General features: G+C 35.2%; 1 protein-coding gene across 1 annotated transcript in view; it reads right to left on the bottom strand.

Annotated features, from left to right (window-relative positions):
- Window positions 1-21,328, bottom strand: part of LOC130053351 (multiple epidermal growth factor-like domains protein 10) — a 138,251-nt gene that overhangs the window by 16,973 nt on the left and 99,950 nt on the right. The window contains exons 10-15 of the mRNA XM_056160466.1: window positions 12,714-12,854; window positions 10,738-10,848; window positions 8,874-8,954; window positions 5,630-5,770; window positions 3,808-3,975; window positions 2,466-2,546 (exon numbers count right to left, since the gene is read on the bottom strand). Of these exons, the coding sequence (XP_056016441.1) occupies window positions 2,466-2,546; window positions 3,808-3,975; window positions 5,630-5,770; window positions 8,874-8,954; window positions 10,738-10,848; window positions 12,714-12,854 (723 nt within the window). The remainder of the gene's footprint in view (window positions 1-2,465; window positions 2,547-3,807; window positions 3,976-5,629; window positions 5,771-8,873; window positions 8,955-10,737; window positions 10,849-12,713; window positions 12,855-21,328) is intronic.

The following is a 21,328-nucleotide window of genomic DNA, read 5'->3' as shown; positions in this document are numbered from 1 at the left end:
GTTATAAAAGGTGATTTTGATGTTCCATTTTAATAAAGGGGAATATGAATTTACTTCGTTATATCCGTAAATTCGCTATATCCGTGTTCGTTATAGACACATCAGGGTTCTCAATAGATTTAGAAGTAGCAGATGACTTTAGGAAAAGTAGGCGGAGAAATATGTGAGCGTCGAAGGCGCGATTTGCTAGGAGAGTCCGGGCGCATGCTCCCCTGGGGAAATTTTGAAAATTAGAAGGCCGTAGGAGGCACTTCCATGGGTTTTAAGCACTTAAATCTAGCATTAAAATCATTTGTAAAATGTCAGCAAAATGTGTTAATATACATGCAAGTGACTGGTAACAATTTATTTTTTCTATATAGAAAATTTTATAGTAAGGCATGACATGTTTTGTCGGCAATGTGTTTTAGACTCGTGGATGCATATTTCTGCTGGTGTGTTATGTAGTAGTGCAATCATTTCCGAATCCTTAATTTCATTTACATTTTTGTAGTGAACCAACATTGTCACGAAAAAATCTTTTATAATAAAACTTATTGATTACATTTAATTCACATACATTCTTCCTAAACGGTCCAATGCAATATGTAGAAAGGTTAAATCTTAAATTTGAACAAGATTCAACTCCCAGTGAATGCTACCTAACGTTGGTTTCTTTGCAAAATGACCCAACAGACCCGTGGTTTTCTCCATGCTTCACTCTACTTTCGTTTTGCATTAAAGAAAATCGGGATCGGAATTACCAAAAACAAAACCAGAAATAATCTTTACAAAGTGAATACTGCATCCGAACTGCGACTTTCTGTTGTGCTTCGTCCTTTGTGTACAACATTGTTGTTTATAGTACCTTTTTGGTACCAATATGCTCCATATGGAGCCTCTTGGTAAAATAAAAACAAGTTTTACGACTTTAAAAGTATTTCATTAAATTTAATAATGATATATGGCACGGCCTTGTTTTGTTTTTACTATAGAAAGTAGGCGGCGATTTTACTCAAAGTAGGGGGCGAGAAATCGCCGGGTGCCGGCTCTTAATGAGGACCGTGATACATATTTTTATATAGAATATATAAAGAATTTGCCGGGGAAATCGATTTCACTTCGCTATAGACGTAATTTTGCTATATCCGTGTTCATTATATTCGAAATTTACTGTACTCCTACTATTACTATTACAGAAAAAAAATAATTAACGATTGCTGTGCAGGAATGCCTAGGGGAATGTTCCACCATATGCGTAATAAAGAAGGACGCAAAGCGTCCAAAGCAGTAGGGGATTGGGCTCTTGACGTAAATGTCGTTGCATTTCATCCCAAACATGTTCTATAGGCAATAAATCCGGTGAATTCGCAGACCAATGTGGCACATTCACGTATTGCTGCTGTAGATATTCATTAATAATGCGTGCAGTTTGCGGTCGTGCGATGTCCTACCACAGAATGACGGTCCGCTGGTCATTGTGAATGAATGTAATGGCATGCTGACGTATAATCTCGTTACGGTAGCGTATGTCGGTTAAATTGTTCTCACTATCACCGAAGGAGTCCTTCGATGTACTGTAATTTCACCCCAGACCATCACACTCCCACTACCGAATTGGCGGCGCTGAGTAACGCAGGCGTCAATGTAACGTTATCCGGCACGACGGTAAGCCCGAACTCGGCAGTCACCGTAAACAGAGATTTCGCCCAATCTCTGTTATTGAAACGACGATGCCTCCTACACCACGCTAACCTTGCAACATGATGACGCCAAAAGAGAACAGGGCGGATAGCAGGACGTCGAAGACGAATGCTGGTTTCTCGGAATGTGTTCCTTACGGTACGAGGACTTAACTATTAATGTCCATCGATGTCCAGGGATGCTTCTAGCAGTCAAAGAATCCGATTGGAATCAATTTTGCAAATGTGACGTCCATATCTTGCCGACGTGACGTCACACGTGGTTGTCCTGATCATGGGCGATACCGAGCTGATATCGCCTCCAAAAAGCATTTATAGTATTAATATGACCTCCAGACTGCCTTGCCACATTGCTTTGAGAAATCTGATCTTCCAGCATCCCAACACCACGCAAACCATTATTTTCAATCATGCGAGGCATCTCTCAATCAAAATTTTATTCCAATACCCAATGTTTTTCTGTTTCAATGCATTGAATACTGTAAATGAATGCAAAAAGTCCTAATTGGTTATTGACTACGTGTCGCTTAAGTTCGAAACTCAAGAAACACGTGCTGTGGCTATTAAGACGAATCGAACGCGATGTTTAACAGGTTGAGTACTCATACAACCCTTTACTTTTTATATTTTTATTAATTTTTTACGTACAGTTTCTTTTTTCCGCTAGTATATAATTCTATGGAAGGATTTACGATTACTTCAGGTTTCTTATTTAGATAACAAGTATTCAGGTGAAAACACAATACAGAACAAATCGTAAATGCTAAATCAATCATTACTCACTTTCAGTACAATTCTCGCCTTGATAACCTACAGCACATCCGTTCACACATTCACCAGTAACATGATCACATTCTGACGACTCTAAAAAAAAAAAGAAAAGCAAAATATTGATTAACATTATTTACGCTAATTATATTCTGAATGACCTTAAGTATGTACATATATTTTATAAAAGGAATATAATGAAAATTAAAGAATAGGTCAAAAGTGAATTTGTTTTAAGTTTTATAGCACCTGCACCTGTTTTAAAACTCGTGTACGCAGTGTATTACTGGCAGCCTAAAAAGGCTGCTTCTATCTATGTATGGTATGTGGGTATACCATGATAAGATAGTGTGTCGCGTACCATTTTTGATTACCTTTGACCTTTTATGTAAAGGTCAAATAATATAAGTTTTGGGGCATTTTTGTTGTCCAGACCATAACTTCTTTGTCTTTTGACATAGGCCTTTAATATTTGGTATGTGGGTATACAATGAGAAGACAATGTGTCATGTGCCATTTTTGCTGACATTTGACCTCCTTTTATGCAACAGCCAAATGCAATGTACAGGGTTGTAATAGAATTTTTGCGGGCATTTTGTTGCCCATACCATAACATTTTTGTCTTTTGACACAGGATTATGATATTTGGTACGCGAGTATACCATGACAAGACAGTGTGTCAGTGTCATTTTTGATGACCTTCAACCATGACCTTTTACATAAAGGTAAAATGAGCCGTTCCTAGCAAAAGACTCTTTGCTTATTCAACAATGTTTTTTTTAAAAAACGTCATTATGAAAAAAAAACACAATGTTTTCTTGTATTTTGAGGGATTGTTCTCTATAGTCCATATTTTAGCATTAAAACAAGTTTGGGCCCTTTTTGCTAGGAACGGCTCAAATAATGGAATTTTTGGAGCAATTTTTTGTCTGGACCATAACTTTTTGTCATTTGACAATGACCTTTGATATTTGATATGATGGAAAGTTTAATTTATTATCAAATGTTCAAAACACTGCTCCTTGTTTGAAGCTCATATACATATCTAGGCGAATGTCACGTACTGAAAGTCTTAATTTTCCCCTTTAAAGATGATCCCTATGTATCAATATGAGTGAAAAATTCTCGAGAGAGACGTTAAACAAAATTTAATCAATACAATCCAGCACAAAAGTCCAGTGTTCCACCATAGGAAGTAAAGGTTTACCCACAAGCCAGAGGTATTAAGAAGATCTTGCAGCATCTACATGTAACAGTAACACACATAATCCATACCAACCTCAATGTGTAAATTTGTATAGACCTGTTCAAAAGATATTAAGTTATAATCTTAGAATGATCATTAAATATGTATAACCTTTTGTACAATTATGTCCTTCCTTGTCGCATTCATCCAAACATGTGCTGTTAATATATGTCCCGTTAACAGAAGTGCTGTTGCTAGAATGACAGTCATCATGACGGCTTTCACGACAAAATCCACAAGTCTTTGAACAGTTTATTCCGTAAGTTCTCTCGGGGCAATCTGAAAAATACATGGAAAATAAATTTGAGTCAAATCCCAATGGCCTACAATTTCTTCTCAAAACTAGATGAAACCCTGCACAAGCACGGGAAATCAGAAATGAATTGGTGCGCACATGATTTGAATCTTTAATTCAAATATATTAAGAACAATTTTGGAATAATTGCATTGCATGCATTAGTTATGTTTTATTAATCAATATCATATACCTTTATTAATATCATATACAGGAAATAAAATTTGATTATTAGGAAGTCCAAATTAAATCAATAGATCTTCCTTCTGTAAAATAAATAATCTCTCTCCGAATTGAAAATTTGATAATGATTTTACAATTGCAATTGTAATTCTTCATGACCAAAGACGAAATGAACGGTCATTCATAATTTCGAAATTTGAAACTTGGTATTGCGAATATGTTAACTTTATAATGGTAGCGTTTGTCCATTGCGACAATATAAGAGCAATATTATGAATACACGTCATTTCTTCCCGTCAAACACAATAATCGAAAACACAATGCACTATATGAACGACAAACGGAAAAACTGCTCTATTGTAAACAGTTGCCTGATTTCTTGGACATTGCCAGGTAGTGTACAACCTAATTTCGGTAAAATGTTCTAACTTTAAAGTTATAAGGTGCAAACTTCCAAGAACAGTCCCGGACCATTCGATACCTGATATATTGGACATTTTTCGACTTATTACTTACTTTCAAGATCTTTCTCATCACAAAATATGTTCAACCAAAATAAAAACGTTTTTGTGTTTATCCATGTGTTTCTACGTATCTGTAACTGTTGATAAATTATTACAAAAAATCGTGAAAATGACTTCTATAATCACGGGAAAATTAGGAACATCTAAATGAATATCGTTTTAAAAAAACTATCAATGTGTCAGATTGTTAGTCTCAGGAGGGGGTGTCCTTTTTTTTTTTTTAAATGATATGTACATAAACTATATATAATTATAAATCTTCATAAAATGATAAATATGGACCTAGTCAAAACTATTATAGGTAAAATTAACACTGAACATCTACACAATTTTCAGCTGATCATATTGCAACCCAATCGCAACTTCTCGACTCGCTGGAAAGACCCGAGAATATGTGATTGCTTGTAGACTTAGGCGTCTACAGTGTTGTTTCGATCTGGAAATTTCCATAAGGCTGATTCAAAACTACAATCACGGATTGAAAAAACCGAATAGGCATATTTTATTTATTCTAAAATTATCAGAACTTATTCTTCTGTAAGAGTAAAACCAAGCACCGATAAACATCGAATTTACTTCATATCATATTATCTCAAGTTGTCATTAAAAAACAGCAACAGATAATTGGCTTAGATCTGCCATTTTATTCTCATTTTTGCTATTTTAGGGTATATATTTACTAATCAAATAAGATTCTATTATAGATTACGGATGAAAGAATATTAAAGGTGCAAGCAGTAACTCTGGAGAAAGCGTTTTGGAGTTTATTGGCAAAATTTGTTATTTTATAAGTAGAGATTCATGCGAGTGATTTCACCATGGATACATGTGGCTTCTGCTTTTACTGGTTTTGGAGACATTTGAGCGGAAGTGAAGAAATACTGTAGCCAAATGTTTATCACACGTATTCATGTAATCTCATATTTCTTACGTTCGTCACATTTTGGATCAATCCACCCTGGCTGACAACCACCCTCACATTCTCCTGTCACGCTGTCACATCGTCCAGGAACACCACAATCATGATTACAGGTCTCCTGGCAGTTGTAACCATACAATCCTGCAGGGCATGCTGTAAAAAGGGAAACGAAGGAAAAACATTCAACAGTTAAATATAGCATATAGTTGACGAATCTACAAACAAAATAGATGGTTGAATTAATTATGGCCTCATTGAATACATGTAAATTTTTGAAGAGCGACACATAACTTGGTCAAATACTTTTAAAATTCGTTTGGGGTATCAATGCTGTCTGGTCATGAGCAAGTTTTCAAGCCAATTATGAGCTTCAATTACAAACTCAATGGCTGGAACAATTACTCCTGACAATTTTGCTAGTGTCTTTGATGATAGTCAAATAACCTTTATATTGGCCTGATCCTATCAAGCAACCTTCGTGTCAAGACTCATCTTCTAATATATGGATCAGTCACAGTGACTCAGTGGTAGAGTGTTTGTTTTGTAACCGGAAGGTCATGAGTTAAACTGTAAACATAAATAGCGATTGCTCCTTCTCCAAAACGTTTGGCATTTAGAAGTAAGAATCACGGGTCTTTCTGAGAGGACCTTAAAAAAGGAGGCGTAGACACATCAAAGAACCTTCACTGCTACAACCCTCAGTGCTAAATTTATGGTACTTCACCTACAACGGGTGGCGTCTCAATATTAGTGAAAAATTCTTGACGGGTCGTAAAACAATTTGATTAATTAATCAATCTAAGTATATGTTGATTATAAAAGTATACCAAGATAAATATTTATTCTAACGTCTTTTTTTAATGCCAGTGCTTTAGTTCGGGATCCAGATGTACTCTTTGATCAAATGATTTGTGTAAAATATTGGCTTAATTCCTCTTTTACAGACCTTAATCAAGGGCAATAGATTTCACAATTTTGGTAAATATGGTCCATTGAACTATTTTGGTAGAGGGCTTCATGGTCCATAGAACTTTCCAACAAGTATGCCTCCTAGATATCCCGGAGCAGAGGAGAGTTTTAAACACTGAATGTATTTTCTTTATAGGATCAACATATGCCACCCTGGAGTAATAAAATTTGAAATTTACTAGGGACGTTCTATCACACTAAGATTTTATGTTAGATGTCCAGGAATTAAGACCATTTGTATTATACTAAATAATTTTAGTTCCACCCCGATGAAGTTTATGAGAAATGAAAAAATAATATTTTTCAAAATTGAATCTGGACTAGGTCAGGAAGCATTCGTTTGAATGTAAACTTTTCTGGCCAAGTAATTTTTCATCAGAAGATTTTTAATGATTTTCTCTATATATTTGTATGTAAAAATTGATCCCCTATTGTCGCCTCATCTTACCTACGGTGACCATGATTTTTTCAAAATTGAATCTGGACTAGGTCAGGAAGTATTCGTTTGAATGTAAACTTTTCTGGCCAAGTAATTTTTCATCAGAAGATTTTTAATGATTTTCTCTATATATTTGTAAGTAAAAATTGATCCCCTATTGTCGCCTCATCTTACCTACGGTGGCCATGATTTTAGCAAACTTGAATCTGCACTATGTCAAGAAGCTTTCATGTAAATTTCCACTTTCCTGGCCCAGTAGTTTTTGAGAAGATTTTTAAAGATTTTCCCTATATAAATGTATGTAAAACTTTGATCTCCTATTGTGGCCCCATCCTACCCCGGGGACCATGATTTTTACAAACTTGAACCTGCACTATGTCAGGAAGCTTTCATGTAAATGTCAGTTTTCTGGCCCAGTGGTTCTTGATTGATTGATTGATTAAATATTGTTTAACGTCCCTCTCGAGAATATTTCGCGCATATGGAGAAGTCACCACTGCCGGTGAAGGGCTGCAAATTTAGGCCTATGCTCGGTGCTTATGCTCATTGAGCAGGGAGGGTCTTTACCGTGCCACACCTGCTGTGACGGGACCTCGGATTTTGTGGTCTCATCCGAAGGACCGCTTTATTAAGTCGTCTCTTTCGACAAACAAGGGGAACTGAGGACCTATTCTAACCCAGATCCCCACGGGATTATACTAACCGGAATCCCCAGTGGTTCTTGAGAAGATTTTAAAAGATTTTTCCTATATGTTTGTATGTAAATCTTTGATCCCCTATTGTGGCCCCATCAAACCCCCGGGGGCTATGATTTGAACAAACTTGAATCTGCATTATGAAATTGGTCCAGTTGTTCTGTAGAAGTAGAAAATGTAAAAAGTATACACAGAAGGACAGACAGACAATGGACAACAGACGATCAGGGGAGGTAAAAAAAATATGAGTTGGAAAGTTCTTAAAAAAAATAATACATGTAATTATAAAAGAATTTATAATGGTCATAAACTAATTCAGAAATGTTTAAAAACTTGATGGTCTACATCTAACGATAACAAAGAAGAGAACAATCCGCTCTAATTGCAAAGGAGTGTTTGAAGTGAAAACGTTAGAACGGGAAGTATTCAAAACAGAAATTGAAGGTCTACAATAGGTAATTCATATATCATTTATAAACAGGTTGTACATGTAATAAGTTGCAGTAATACACTTCCCGTCTGATATGAAAACATCACTATACTGGCATAGAAAAAAAACAACTCAATATAAATCTCAAACATAAAACAAATGTTACAATGTTTCAATTTTAAACGTCCACAAAGCATTCCTACTTCTTCGGTGTTATTCACAGTTCCATAATCACTCAGAATGACAAAGAAGCACAATTTCTGTAATTGGGTGCAAATATACGATTGCCAAAAGTGGAAGTAATGCAAAGTTCAATTACATTACAGTTGTAATAATGAGCCTTACAAACAAAGACAATGTTGTTACTAGCTTTTTCAGCTGGAACCAAAACATATTCCTCATGTAACCTACCTAATTCTTTTATCACTTCTGGTTTACTAAACACCATCTTTCATAATTTTAAATTCAAGTTTGCGAATTAGACCAATTTTCCTGGGAATACCTGTTCGACAAGTTCTGTTGGTCAAAATTACGATTTAGTCTCCCTTCCATGAACAGGATACATAAATATTTTTCTTTTAATCAATAGTCTGGGTTGTTAAGTCACAAATTTCTAAGGAAATATTATCTTTAGTTCCTTATGTAAATAACAAAGTAAATATTCAGGTGAAAAGAAATTTGAGAATTGAAGAAATACTATGCATTAAATTAATCGTTACTCACGTTCAGTACAATTTTCCCCTCTATAGCCTCTACCACATCCTTCCATACATGTACCATTAACATGATCACATTCTGACGCAACTGAAAACAATGAGAAGTATAACTCAGATTTTGGTTTCCATTTTTACTCATGTTGTCCAAAATGACCTTATTAAGTAAAAGTATGTACCTACATATAATACATCATTTTTGTCAATTCCACTGTTTACTCCACTAGTAAACCAAAATAAAAGGACACAGCTTCATTGTGGAGTTCCTCTGACATAGATACTATAACAACAGATTTACACCTGTGGGCGTGGCGTAACGAAAATCTAACTTATATCAACGGTTCTAGTTCATATGTTCAGTGTTCTAAATACTTGTTCTCTTCAGGCCAATTTTTGTTGATGCCGTTAAGTTTGATTGAACAATATACCCTACACTGTGCTAGGGTATATTATTTCTACTGACTTTCATGAAGGTCATCTACAATTGATGTTTGAACTTCTGATATGTACAGGTTGTTGTTGTGTTGTATGACCTGTCCTTGATGTTTTGATGCCAAAGTTGATGTTGTTAAAGTGTATTTTGTTGGGCTGCCGAAATTCTAATCACATTATATTATAACAGTCAGGCAAAATGTGGTAATTGTTAAAATTTATTAACGATTATTTATCTTCTGTAAAGACCAAGGCAAAATGTAAAATCGCGAAATATTTGGTTCACTGTATTCCATAAGTTATCAATGAGTAGCATTTAGATTACCTTAGAGTTCATTATTTGTAATTGTGTCAATTATTTTTTTCCATTTTGTTCTCAATCAAGTCACAACTAAATTGGCTAAAAATAAGAAGACCCCCCCCCCCAAAAAAAAAACCAACAAAAAACCTAATCTTGAGTATGAAGACACTGTTCCTGTATACTAACAAAGGACACAAATCGGGTGCACAGACAGAAACACGGACAATACTGTTGTTATCTTTGATATTTCCAAGGTCCATTAGAAAAAGAACTTTAAAATTCTACTACACAATAACAAAATCCGTAAAATCTTTGTGCCCACAAGAACATGAAGGAATTACAACCATGTGATCACAAAGTTAATTTGAGTTTCATATCATTTCTTAAAAGCAAGTTTCAGATAAGGTTTCCAGTCAACTTTCTAAGATGTATCTGTTGGCATTGCTGTTGATCTCCATGTAAGTGAAATCAAATTTGTCAACGCCAACTGCTTTGACCTATTGCCTAAGGACCCCAGAGTGTATTCCAGTGGGGTTCAACTTTACAGGGATTACGGGTATGAATGAGTGACCATTATGTAACTACCAGACTGTCTAAGTGGGATAGGGACACGCAAATTAATTGAAATTGGACTGTGTTAATTCTAGTATACATACCAAAGATAAAAATAATATATCCTTATATGCTTTGATACACGGGTATACATAGTATTAAATATTGTTTAATGAGGGTGGTTAATTTTATTGTGTATTTCTTATTTCTTAATATTATTATAATTAAATGAACATCATATAACTTTACCATATAAGTCTTTCTACACGGTTTTCGGATAAAAAATCATTGGAATTTAATTTTGTTGAAAAATTCCACGAAATTTCATCTCCAACGAATATTTCTTCTTCTACATTAACAAATTAAAAGATAACTCAAATTGATATTTGTGATTAAGAACGATAGTGCTCATCTCAAAATATATTTTCTAGCGGCCGCTGAAGGTAGCAGCTGCAACAGCATTGTAACTGTAGTCAGTTATGAAACTTTTTATATATAAGCTATACTGGCTGTGTATATGTATATTTGTAATGATCTGTCCAAGAGATATGAAATTACATCTTAGAGTTATTATCAAAATGTGTTTAACCTTCTGTACATTCCTCTTCACCATGGTCATCATCAGAATGACAGTGTACACTTTCACGACAAAATCCACAAGTCTTTGAACAGTTTATTCCATAAGTTCTATCCTCACAATCTGAAAAAAAAAATCTATATAAAAACTATATAAAATATATAATTCCAACCTGTACTTCTTTACTCAAATCCCTTTATCTAAGAGGCATTAATTTTGTAGTATAGGAAAGGAGAAAACTTGGTTGGACCGGGAATTGAACACAGGGACCCTGCATTCATGTGATCTAACTATTGAGCTTTCCAGATTGATATCCACGTCTATATAACCCTACATACTCACTTCTTTTTCCTTAGATTGTTTTCGCTCTTCAAGACAAACAATTTAGATTCTTTTGTCCTTGGTAGGATAACCTGCAAGTCCAGGATAGTCACCGGAACCAAATGTAAGAAAGGAGAAAGTTTTGGGCTGGACCAGGCATTGAACCCAAGCCCCTGCATTAATAGTCCAGTGCTCTAACCACTGAGCTATCCACTGTCCAAATAGACCTAACTACTACAGGCATTGATTTTATATTTATTTTGGAAGATTAGGAACTCATGAACAGGAAAAAACATTCTCACTCCAAATAGCCAATCATCAGTAAGATGTACACAAGTTTGATGATCCTAGCTTATTAGTATTGTTTTTTCATTCATGATTATCCATAAAAGCATGACCTTTCATCTTGAATAATGAAATCTGGCATCTTCATCTTACCATGGGTAACATCTGCACTAGGTTCTAATATCCTAGCATTTATCAGTACTTTTAATCCTCCCCACAAGGTGCTGATGGATGGACAGAAAAACGCAAACAGACACCGCACAATGCTATAATATAAATTGTCTGTGTATGTGTATCAAAATTGTACCAAGTGTTGCTACTTTGCAACCTGCAATAGTTATATATCAGTCAAATGTGATAAATTGAATGATTGATTGTAGTATATGTATTTATGTAGGTAAATCTGCACATACAATGAGAATTCCTTATTTTGTAATTAGTAAGAATGACCTCAGTATATCCCCCCCCCCCAAAAATAAAAAGAAAAAACCTGCACTCATTTTACCTTGGATCTCAAATATCTCTTCAAGATCAAGGAATATGATATCTTCTGAAACTTGATCTCACATACATTCCAAACAAAATAGTGCACCGAAAACCTTTTGTTTATTAGAGTATATATATTTTACATTTCTAAAAAAAAAGAAGGTGAAATGCAGTCTCTAAACCTTTAAGATGTGTCAAGAGAGGATGGGTTAAGAAAAGGTTTGGGGTAGGGCATTTAAAATGGCCTCACGAGGGATAGCAAGTTCAAAATATCAAACAAATTTACTACACTCTGTTGCTTTGGTCGGTTACTACTTTTTCCCACAGTTTTGACAATTTTTCTTGTTGTGATTTTGTTCATCTGAAGACAAAAGTTAGTGCTTAAGAATTTTTCAACTGATTTTTTTTTCAATGCCATTGATTACACAATATCATTAAAGTTATCCAGACCCCATTTTCATGTTAAATGTTACAACTGTAGGAAAGTAAGATGACTTCGTGACACATATGTTTCGTGACGGAAGAAATTACATGTATATATGACACATACTTAATTTGTCTAAATGATGTCACGATACCATTCGTACAAAAAAGTTACCACCATCACTATATCATGTTGTTTGCAGGTGAGTCCTAACTCTCTTGTGTTTTTTTTTAGGCATGGAATTTGTGCATGGAAAGTGTCGATGAGCAAAATTGATTTTCTGTTTCATGGTAACCTTGATTTAATTTTTGATCAGATTCAAATAATGGTACAACAAATAACTGGATATTAGATAAATGAAAACACTATCAAATATTACTAATCTATCATGTTCTACTTCTTGGAGAAAAATTAGTCAGATTTTTCAAGTAATTTTGAACATCCATTAACATGTTGATGTCATATTTCTTACGTTGGTCACATTTTAGGTCCTTCCACCCTGGCTGACAACCACCCTCACATTCTCCTGTCACTTTGTCACATCGTCCAGGAACACCACAATCATGATTACAGGTCGCATGGCAGTTGTAACCATAAAATCCTACAGGACACGCTGTAAAAAATGAAGTCATTAATGTGTACCAGTGCATACAATAGCATTCCCTGCAAATGAAATCAAGTCAACCCAAACCCCAAAATATGAACTCCACATTGGCTCAAAATGTGCCCATTAAACTAAAACAAAGCATATAAGAGTGACGATCTCCTAACTTCTTTTCACAAAAAATTGTCATAAAAGCTATCCATTTGTCAAGGAATTTGAAATTGCGAAATATGTTAGGTGAAAACTAACAACAATTATTGAGAAATGGACATCATGCAGCTTTCCAAAATATATTCCGGCACAAGTTATTTAAGTGGTTTTGGAATGATGAATAAAACCTGATTTTAAGATTACCCTCAAAAGGGCAGTGATATGGAGACCAGCATTTTGAACATTTCAGAGAAAATATTTGACCTATTTTTACCAATAAAGTAGGTCACCAATCCAGCTGAAATGCAAACTGAAACGTGTGACTAAATTTCAGGACAACATCTGGATCCATAACGAAGACAAGGTTTGTCTACTAAGTGACGCTAAGACTTTGAATTTTGACCTTGAAAAACAATAGGCATCCTCCGCTTGGTAAATGTATGTGTACCAAGTTCGACGGTCCTGGTCCCAACCATTCGGTCTGTATCCTGCCTACAAGGTGTTCATATTAAGTGACACTACGACCTTGACCTTGAAAAACAAAAGGCAATCTAAACCTGGCATTGGAAGTATGTGTACCGAGTTTGACGGTCCTAGCCCCAACAGTTCGGTCTGTATTCTGCCTACAAGTTTTTCTTATCAATGGCAGTGTTTGAGAGTCGATGAAAAGTTAGCCTGACATGCAAGACTGACTGCTTGTAAAAGTTGTCAGTCCTGCCAAAGATCTACTAGCCCTAATGAAATAACTGCCAATTTTTGAATTACTTTCATCACTATCTACTTATGAACGACGATGAGCTTAATTTCTTTTCTACCATATAGATTTTATTCAAGTTTTGATAGACGATAAAATATGCATTAATGAATTAAAATCAATGGAAAAAACATTCGGTCGTCAACTTTCACAGATTTGCTATAAAAGTAGCCGGTGAAAAGAAAAGAAAAGAAAATAAGCCTGTACAACATAAAAGTATGATCGCAAGAAGATGTTAATCTTAAAATTCATTAGAAAATATATAGTTCGTCAGCCTAGATTTTTCAGGGGAGCATGTCAATGGGGATTTTTGACCAATTTTCAAGGAAAAAGAAATATATTACTTAATACTAAAGAAATATATGGATTTCGAAGAAAAAGTTTATAATTTATATATAAGCATTGAATCATCGTATGATAATCCAAGAGTGGTATAAAAATGTATTCAATGTCGCATATTCACTAATCCCGATATAGAGCTCAGTGTTGGAGCTTGAAGAAACGGCTTTGTGATATATTTAGTGTGCACATATTTTGTTCTTCTTCTCAATAACAAAACAGTGTAGATATTCTTTTATTTTGCTGTACATACGTACGACAGTTTGATTCATGGCACTTGTATGGTTTTATCCGCAGTTATGAGCGCGAAAGCAGTCGTCTGCTTAGGTTGTATGCGTTTGGTCAGATGGAGACTGATGCTATTTTAGTATCTCACTCGTTCGCAGTTCGGAGATCTCCAAAAAAAAAATCTATCGTTTATTTCTCAAAGAGCAAGTAGAGGCTAGAGACATACTGACAATATGCTAGACCAGTTGCTAATTGTGGAGATGGGAAACAAATAAACACTAGGAAAAATTCGACCCCGATCATAAAATTGACGAGGTTTTTGCTTGGCTTGTTACAATTTCGTTACCGTTACGATAATAGAATTGATTCATCTAAATTTTGTTTTGCAGAAATTTTGAAACATTCGATGTCACCCGGTTAGGTCTATACCAGGGAATTTGCTCGCCCGTGGCAACATTTGCGTGCCCGTGGCAAAATTTATGCGTCTGGGGCGGTCAGGCGCACGATGATTTAACACACTGTTAACAATTACTACGACCTTGACCTTTGACCACGAAAGCCAATAGGCATTTTCTTCTCATGCAAAACTCATACGGTACCAATTTTGATGCACCAGATGCGCATTTCGACAAATAATCTCTCTTCAGTGATGCTCAACCGAAATGTTGGAAATCCGAAATAACAACGAAGTTTTAGAGCTATGGTAGCAGGGGACAGTTTCGCACTATAGGCCCGGTCAACTTTTTCAAAAAATGGAATTACCCCGTATTTGAAGTGATATTACATGTGTAAAAATGTATACAATAATTTTAGGATGCATGTCAAATGTAGCTGAGTGCTTAGTAAAAATGTTGATATACAACATGTAGGTGTCACCATGATTCCTAGCATATAGATGGGTGCAAATACGAAACTAAGACACGTGGTCAGTTGCTGAAGAAATTCCGGTGAAAACATGCAGGGTCTAGTAAAAGGTCTGTAGCTGTGAGGGAAGGTGGATGGCCCCATATGAAAGGTAGATTTTTGAGAAGGGCAGATAGGGTTCTTGATTGTGCACAGTGTCTAAATCCCCATGTTTGGTACTGTGATGGTGTGGGGGGGGGGGGGGGGGTGCGGATTAGCCCAAATGGGGGAAAATCAAAGCAAAAAAGGGGAACCTGCTCAGAGCATGTTTTGTGCACCAGCACCAGTATTTATAGATTACATGAAATTTAGGGTCATAATTTATTAACTACACTAATATGAAATACATGTATTGACATAAAAGGGAAATATGATTTTTCATTAGTCTGTCATAATCTGACTTTGGTGTATACCCCTATCCACATGTTTCAAAACCAAAGAAAATGTCCCCTGCCACCTATTATAGCCAAAAACAGCGTGCCAAACAAAAGTGGAGTCAAATTCGTCTAAGGATAAAAGCTGTGCACGAGGGAGATAATCCTTAATTTCGAAATGAATTTCTAAATTTTATAACAGCAATTAAATATACATCCGTATTTTCAAGCTAGTAACGAAGTACTTATCTACTGGGCTGTAGAGACCCTTGGGGATTAACAGTCCACCAGCAGAGGCCTCGACCCAGGGTCACAATGTAAAACTTATACGGTACCAATTTTGATGCACCAGATGCGCATTTCGACAAATAATGTCTCTTCAGTGATGCTCAAGCGAAATGTTGGAAATCCGAAATAACAATGAAATTTTAGAGCTATTATAGCCAAAAACAGGGTGCCAAAAAAAGTGGAGTCAAATTCATCTAAGGATAAGAGCTATGCATGAGGGAGATAATCCATGAATGACAAAAACTACGACAAGTGTAAGAAAGTGATAATTGCGCAAATGTGCCACTCAAATGAAGTTTCGATAGTGAATTTTCTATGAAATTGGCATGTTAAATTGTCTACAAATCTGACATGTGCTCAGAGCCTCTCTTTTGCTTTTTTCCGAATTTGTGACCTTCGAGGTCAATGCACATTGGAGTTAACGAGCAGGAATTACTGACAGGATAACAGTGATTCATGAATCGACATTTTCTGCTGATTTGACGGGTTTATTGCTTCAGGTTCGCTCTGATTCTATATAGTCAATCAGAAATACATTAAATATTTGTTCTTTTATTTTCCATTTATTTACCGTCAGTTACAGCTCGTACTCCTTTAAAAAGGCTCTCACCTGACATTCGGAGTAATGTCAAATTTTTGGGAAGTGCATTTCTAATTTCTACGTAGGAGAATTAGGAAATGGAAACGCAAAACTGGGGTCGCATTGCTTGTTATTAAGCCACAGTGTTCGAAACATGACCTTTTTGCACTTAAAAATTATTTAATTTAACTTGATTTGTCTGTTGATGTTAACACAATATAAGCAATAGAAATCAATCAATACATGAAATAGATACATAATCATGCCTTCTAACAATACATATACAAATTTTTAATGCAAGTAATGGAAATAATGACCTTTTGGCACTTGGTATACGAAAACATTCAAGATATCAAATTTGAGAGTTTAAAAAGAGATATCAGGAGTAATGTCAATTTCTAAAATCTCACATAATTTTCAAGGTCTTGTCTTACGATTTGATATGGAAATATAGAAAGTGGGGGTTGGAAACCAAATTTTTAAATTATTGGCAAAAATATTGAATTTTTATATAAAATTTCAAGTAAATTAATTTGAACTCTTTTAAGAATTGGTGTTCTATTTCGAAAAATATATCTACCAAATTAATAAATTACAACATTTGAACTAGTTCCAAGTCTCAACTACTTGTATCATAAATTATAAAACTGAAATACACGTATAGGAGTATAGAAATAGAAGATTCTGCCACAAAATATAGTCCCTGTAAACCCTTTCAAAAGGATTTGAGCCACAAAGTACTAAAATTGGCCCTTTCGCAAAAATAAATGAGACTTTCACAGTTGATGCTCTAAGATTTATAGGTCATAGAACAATTTATTTTATCACAATATCTTCTCTAGTTATCGTTTTACAGTCGTTTAAACTTTGTATTGTTTTTCAGCATGAAAACTAAATAACGTCATAATGCTTACGTCATGGTATTGACGTTTTGAGAATCACAGTGTAAAAAAAATATATATATATATAAAATGGACGTATAGGTTAATATATATTTTTGGGGCTTATTCTGATTGTAAATTAGAACTGTTAAAATACTAGGAACTTGTATATTTTCTATCAAGACATTTAGATTTGAGATATATTGCCCCCCACCCCCCACCCCCCCCCCCCCCCCCCCCACTTTACATTTTTTTTCGCTGTATTGGACACAATCGAAAAATCGTGATCAAAAATCAAATCAAAAATCAAATCAAAAGATTTTTTAAACATCCCCCTCGTGAACCAATTTTTTTTTTTTTTTTTTTTTTTTTTTATAAAACACGGTTGACCTTTAAAATTGTAGGCACATCTGAAGTCATTTTTCTGAGCGAAGTAGACTTTTAAGTCCGCGGAGGAACTCCGTGGATGTCACCTGTGCCTCCTTTGTGCCCCTGTGTACCTCCGTGTGATAAAACAAAGAAATAAAAGAAATAAATTTTAAGCGAAATGTTATTAGTGGATGAAAATTAAAACGTATAAAACGGCGACTTGTATATATTTATATAATTTGATGATATCTTATTGTTATGCAAATACATGCAGAAATGCAGACTGGGTTAATCATTTAAAAACTTTTTTATGTACTATTGGTATTCAGATACAAATTCATGATATCATCCTTTCTTATCATTAAATAGAAGGTATTATACATAATATATTAGAGTTTTTGATTGATTGATTGACTGTATCTTGCTTAACGTCTCGCTCGAGAATTTTTCACACATATGGAGACATCACCAAGACCGGTGAAGGGCTTCAAATTTTAGGCCTATGCTCGGCGCTTACGGTCATTAAGCAGTGAGGGTTCTTTAGCGTGCCACACCTACTGCGACATGGGACATCCCCTGATGCCAAGCGTTTGGCGATGGAACTGTCACTACCCGTTTTTATGACTTAAGTCTGACGCGGCCGGGATTCGAACCCCGGCCTACCGCATGCAGGGCGAACGATCTAACCTCTCTAACAACTGTTGACAAGATCTGCCATTTTAACGAATACACTAAATACTCGAAATGTCTAAAACTTTAAAGAAGGGGAAAATGGGTAATAATAATCTAAATGAAATAGAATAAACAAAAACCAAAAAATTAAAAAAGCAAAGAAATAATGTTCAATTTCCTTCTCTAAGTGCAATATCACAAGAATAATGTTTTGATCAGTTTTAAGGTATTTGAGATTTTAAGTCTATCGGGTATTTAGTGCGTTCGTTAAAACGGCAGCTCTTGTCAACAGTTGATGCTGCTGAGGAAAAATAAGTCGTGTAACGTCTACACGAAGAATATTATTAAAATATGAGGAAGTAAGTAGCGTACAATTGATGTGAAATTTTAATTGACAGGTCCGAAATCTTCCATACTAGTCTAAATTTCGCTGCTGTCATAGGCGAGAAACGACTCCGTGACCTGGACCGGTAAATGTCCTAGTAAAAATAAACAAGTGAATTCGGGAAAACGATGACGTATATCTTTGTTATTTTGAGAACCAGTGACTTGAAATTTGGCATGCAAGTAGTTAAAACATTAATCTATGCAAGGAAAACGACAAACTACTCATAGCTTACCTACTTTAATATTTTTTAGGCATTTGAATCGAGTGGTTAGTTTTTTTTTATCTGTGTCAGAGTTAGACCCCTTTCTATGTTTATGGTATCACAGAGTTCGGGCCCAAAACGGGTTTAGCCCCTGTGATTAAACTCATGTGCGGGAATATATTAACTGGAAATATATCAGAATATAGCTGAATGACTGGAGACACTTTAAGTAAATGAGCAAGATTATGTGTGAGGGATATTGTATGTTGTTGTTTTCCCCCCAGACAAAATCAGAAAGATTACTTATCATTTTCAAATAAAAGTGGAATGTAACAGAAGTTTTTACTACTATTCCCGCACTTCCAATTCATATGCACTGACATATATCAATGGCCCAATGAGCGGTCGGCTTAGTGATAACCCCGCGTAGCGTACTGATTCGAGGTGCAAAATTTTAAAAGATTTGGTTGAAAATGTTAACTCCCGGTTATATAATTGGTAATACTTGCTGTAGAATGGAAATTCTGTAATACTCGCGTATCTAATTTTTAGGAATCAACATAATGAAGCATTTTAATTGGCACCTGTATCCGCAGTAATCACAATGCATCACATATACTGATTACCAATTTTTATTCAATGAAATTAAATCTTAGAGCGAAACATACGCAATATAAAAATTATTGCCTCAAAGTGAAAAAAGAGGTGGTAAAATCCGGGGAAAAAATCAAATACATCTGTGGGTTTGACGTTTAATTTCAAGTAATCAACATCCGGTTTCACAAATTAAGGTGACATGTGATTTGGGTAAATAGTATACATGGAAATCTAGGATAGAAAAAAATCAGCAAAAGACACTTTAGATTTCACCCCAAGCATAGGCCATTACAGGGTGTTCGTGGCTCGAGTCCTTTGAAGGAAAAAAATTCAACGGGATAGGTTTCAGTAATCGATGTGTAATATGTTTGCACAAATGGGATCAGTATTGAACCAGTAAATACTTAGTTGTAGCACCAGGACTGTGCAGTTGTGCTCAGAAGCTCAGGAGGTAACTTCCTTAAGTTAATCATTACCACCTTCTTAAAAACAGTCTACATATCTTAAACCAGTTTTGTTATGTGGCATGAAATTTGGGATATTTTTAATCCCCAGTCTTTTGAGCACAACTGCGCAGGATACTACAACTAAGTATTTACTGGTTCAATATTGATCCCATTGGTGCAAATATATCACACATCTAGTACTGAACCCTGTCCAGTTAAAAAAATGTTCTGTCAATTGAAATTTTGAAAAGGTTTTGCAGGGACTGTTTTGTGGCAGAAGGATTGATCAATCCAAAACTTATAAACTTCCGTGATATTACAGTTTCAGGTAATATATCTTTGATTTTCATACTTCTATACGTGTATTTCAGTTTTATAATTTATGATACAAGTAGTTGATACTTGGAACTAGTTCAAATGTTGTAATTTATCAATTTGGTTGATTTATTCTTTCCAAACAGAACACCGAGTCTTAAAAAACTTTAAATTAACTTACTTGAAATTTTGTATAAAAATTCAGTATTTCGTCAATAACTCAAGAATTTGGTTTCTATCCCGCACTTTTTTTTAAAAGTTCCATTTTAGATTTTAAGACAAGACGTTGAGAATTATGCGAAATTTTAGAAACTGACATTACTCCTAATGCAAGGTGAAGATAACGAACAGTGATCAATCTCATAACTCCTATAAGCAATACAAAATAGATAGTTAGGCAAACACGGACCCCTGGACACACCAGAGATGGGATCAGGTGCCTAGGAGGAGTAAGCATCTCCTGTTGACCGGTCACACCCGCCGTGAGCCCTATATCCTGATCAGGTAAACGGAGTTATCCGCAGTCAAAATCAGTGTGCCAAGAACGGCTTAACAACCGGTATGAAACACGTCAGAGAGCATTCGACCCAATGCGAGGTTGTATTGACGAACTAGATCTTTATAACGACCATAGAATTTGAGAAATGTTGACTTCAATCGAGACGGTAGAAAACCCTGTACCATCAACTTGTTTGTCAGTAGCTTACCTCGATTTAAAAAAACAACTATACGCAGAACAAGCTCTTGCATATCGAATCGGTTGAGATATATAAACACCATATGCAGGTGATAATAAAATAATGCTACATAAATATGGGAAGTTGACGATGGAGAAGCTGAAATCATCCCGTTTGTCATACAGTTGAGTTGTCAGTTTGCCGTTAATGTCCTTTTAAACTCTCAAATTTGATATCATGAATTGTTTCGTATATTAAGTGCAGTTAAATGCAGTGTATTAAACTTTTTTGTTGTCTGTAGTGTTAGAAGACATGATTAT

The sequence above is a fragment of the Ostrea edulis genome, chromosome 3 (assembly GCF_947568905.1).
Source record: "Ostrea edulis chromosome 3, xbOstEdul1.1, whole genome shotgun sequence".
Classification (NCBI taxonomy): Eukaryota; Metazoa; Mollusca; class Bivalvia; order Ostreida; family Ostreidae; genus Ostrea; species Ostrea edulis.
Note: the sequence above shows the minus strand (reverse complement) of the source record. Positions and strands in the feature narration are given on the sequence as shown.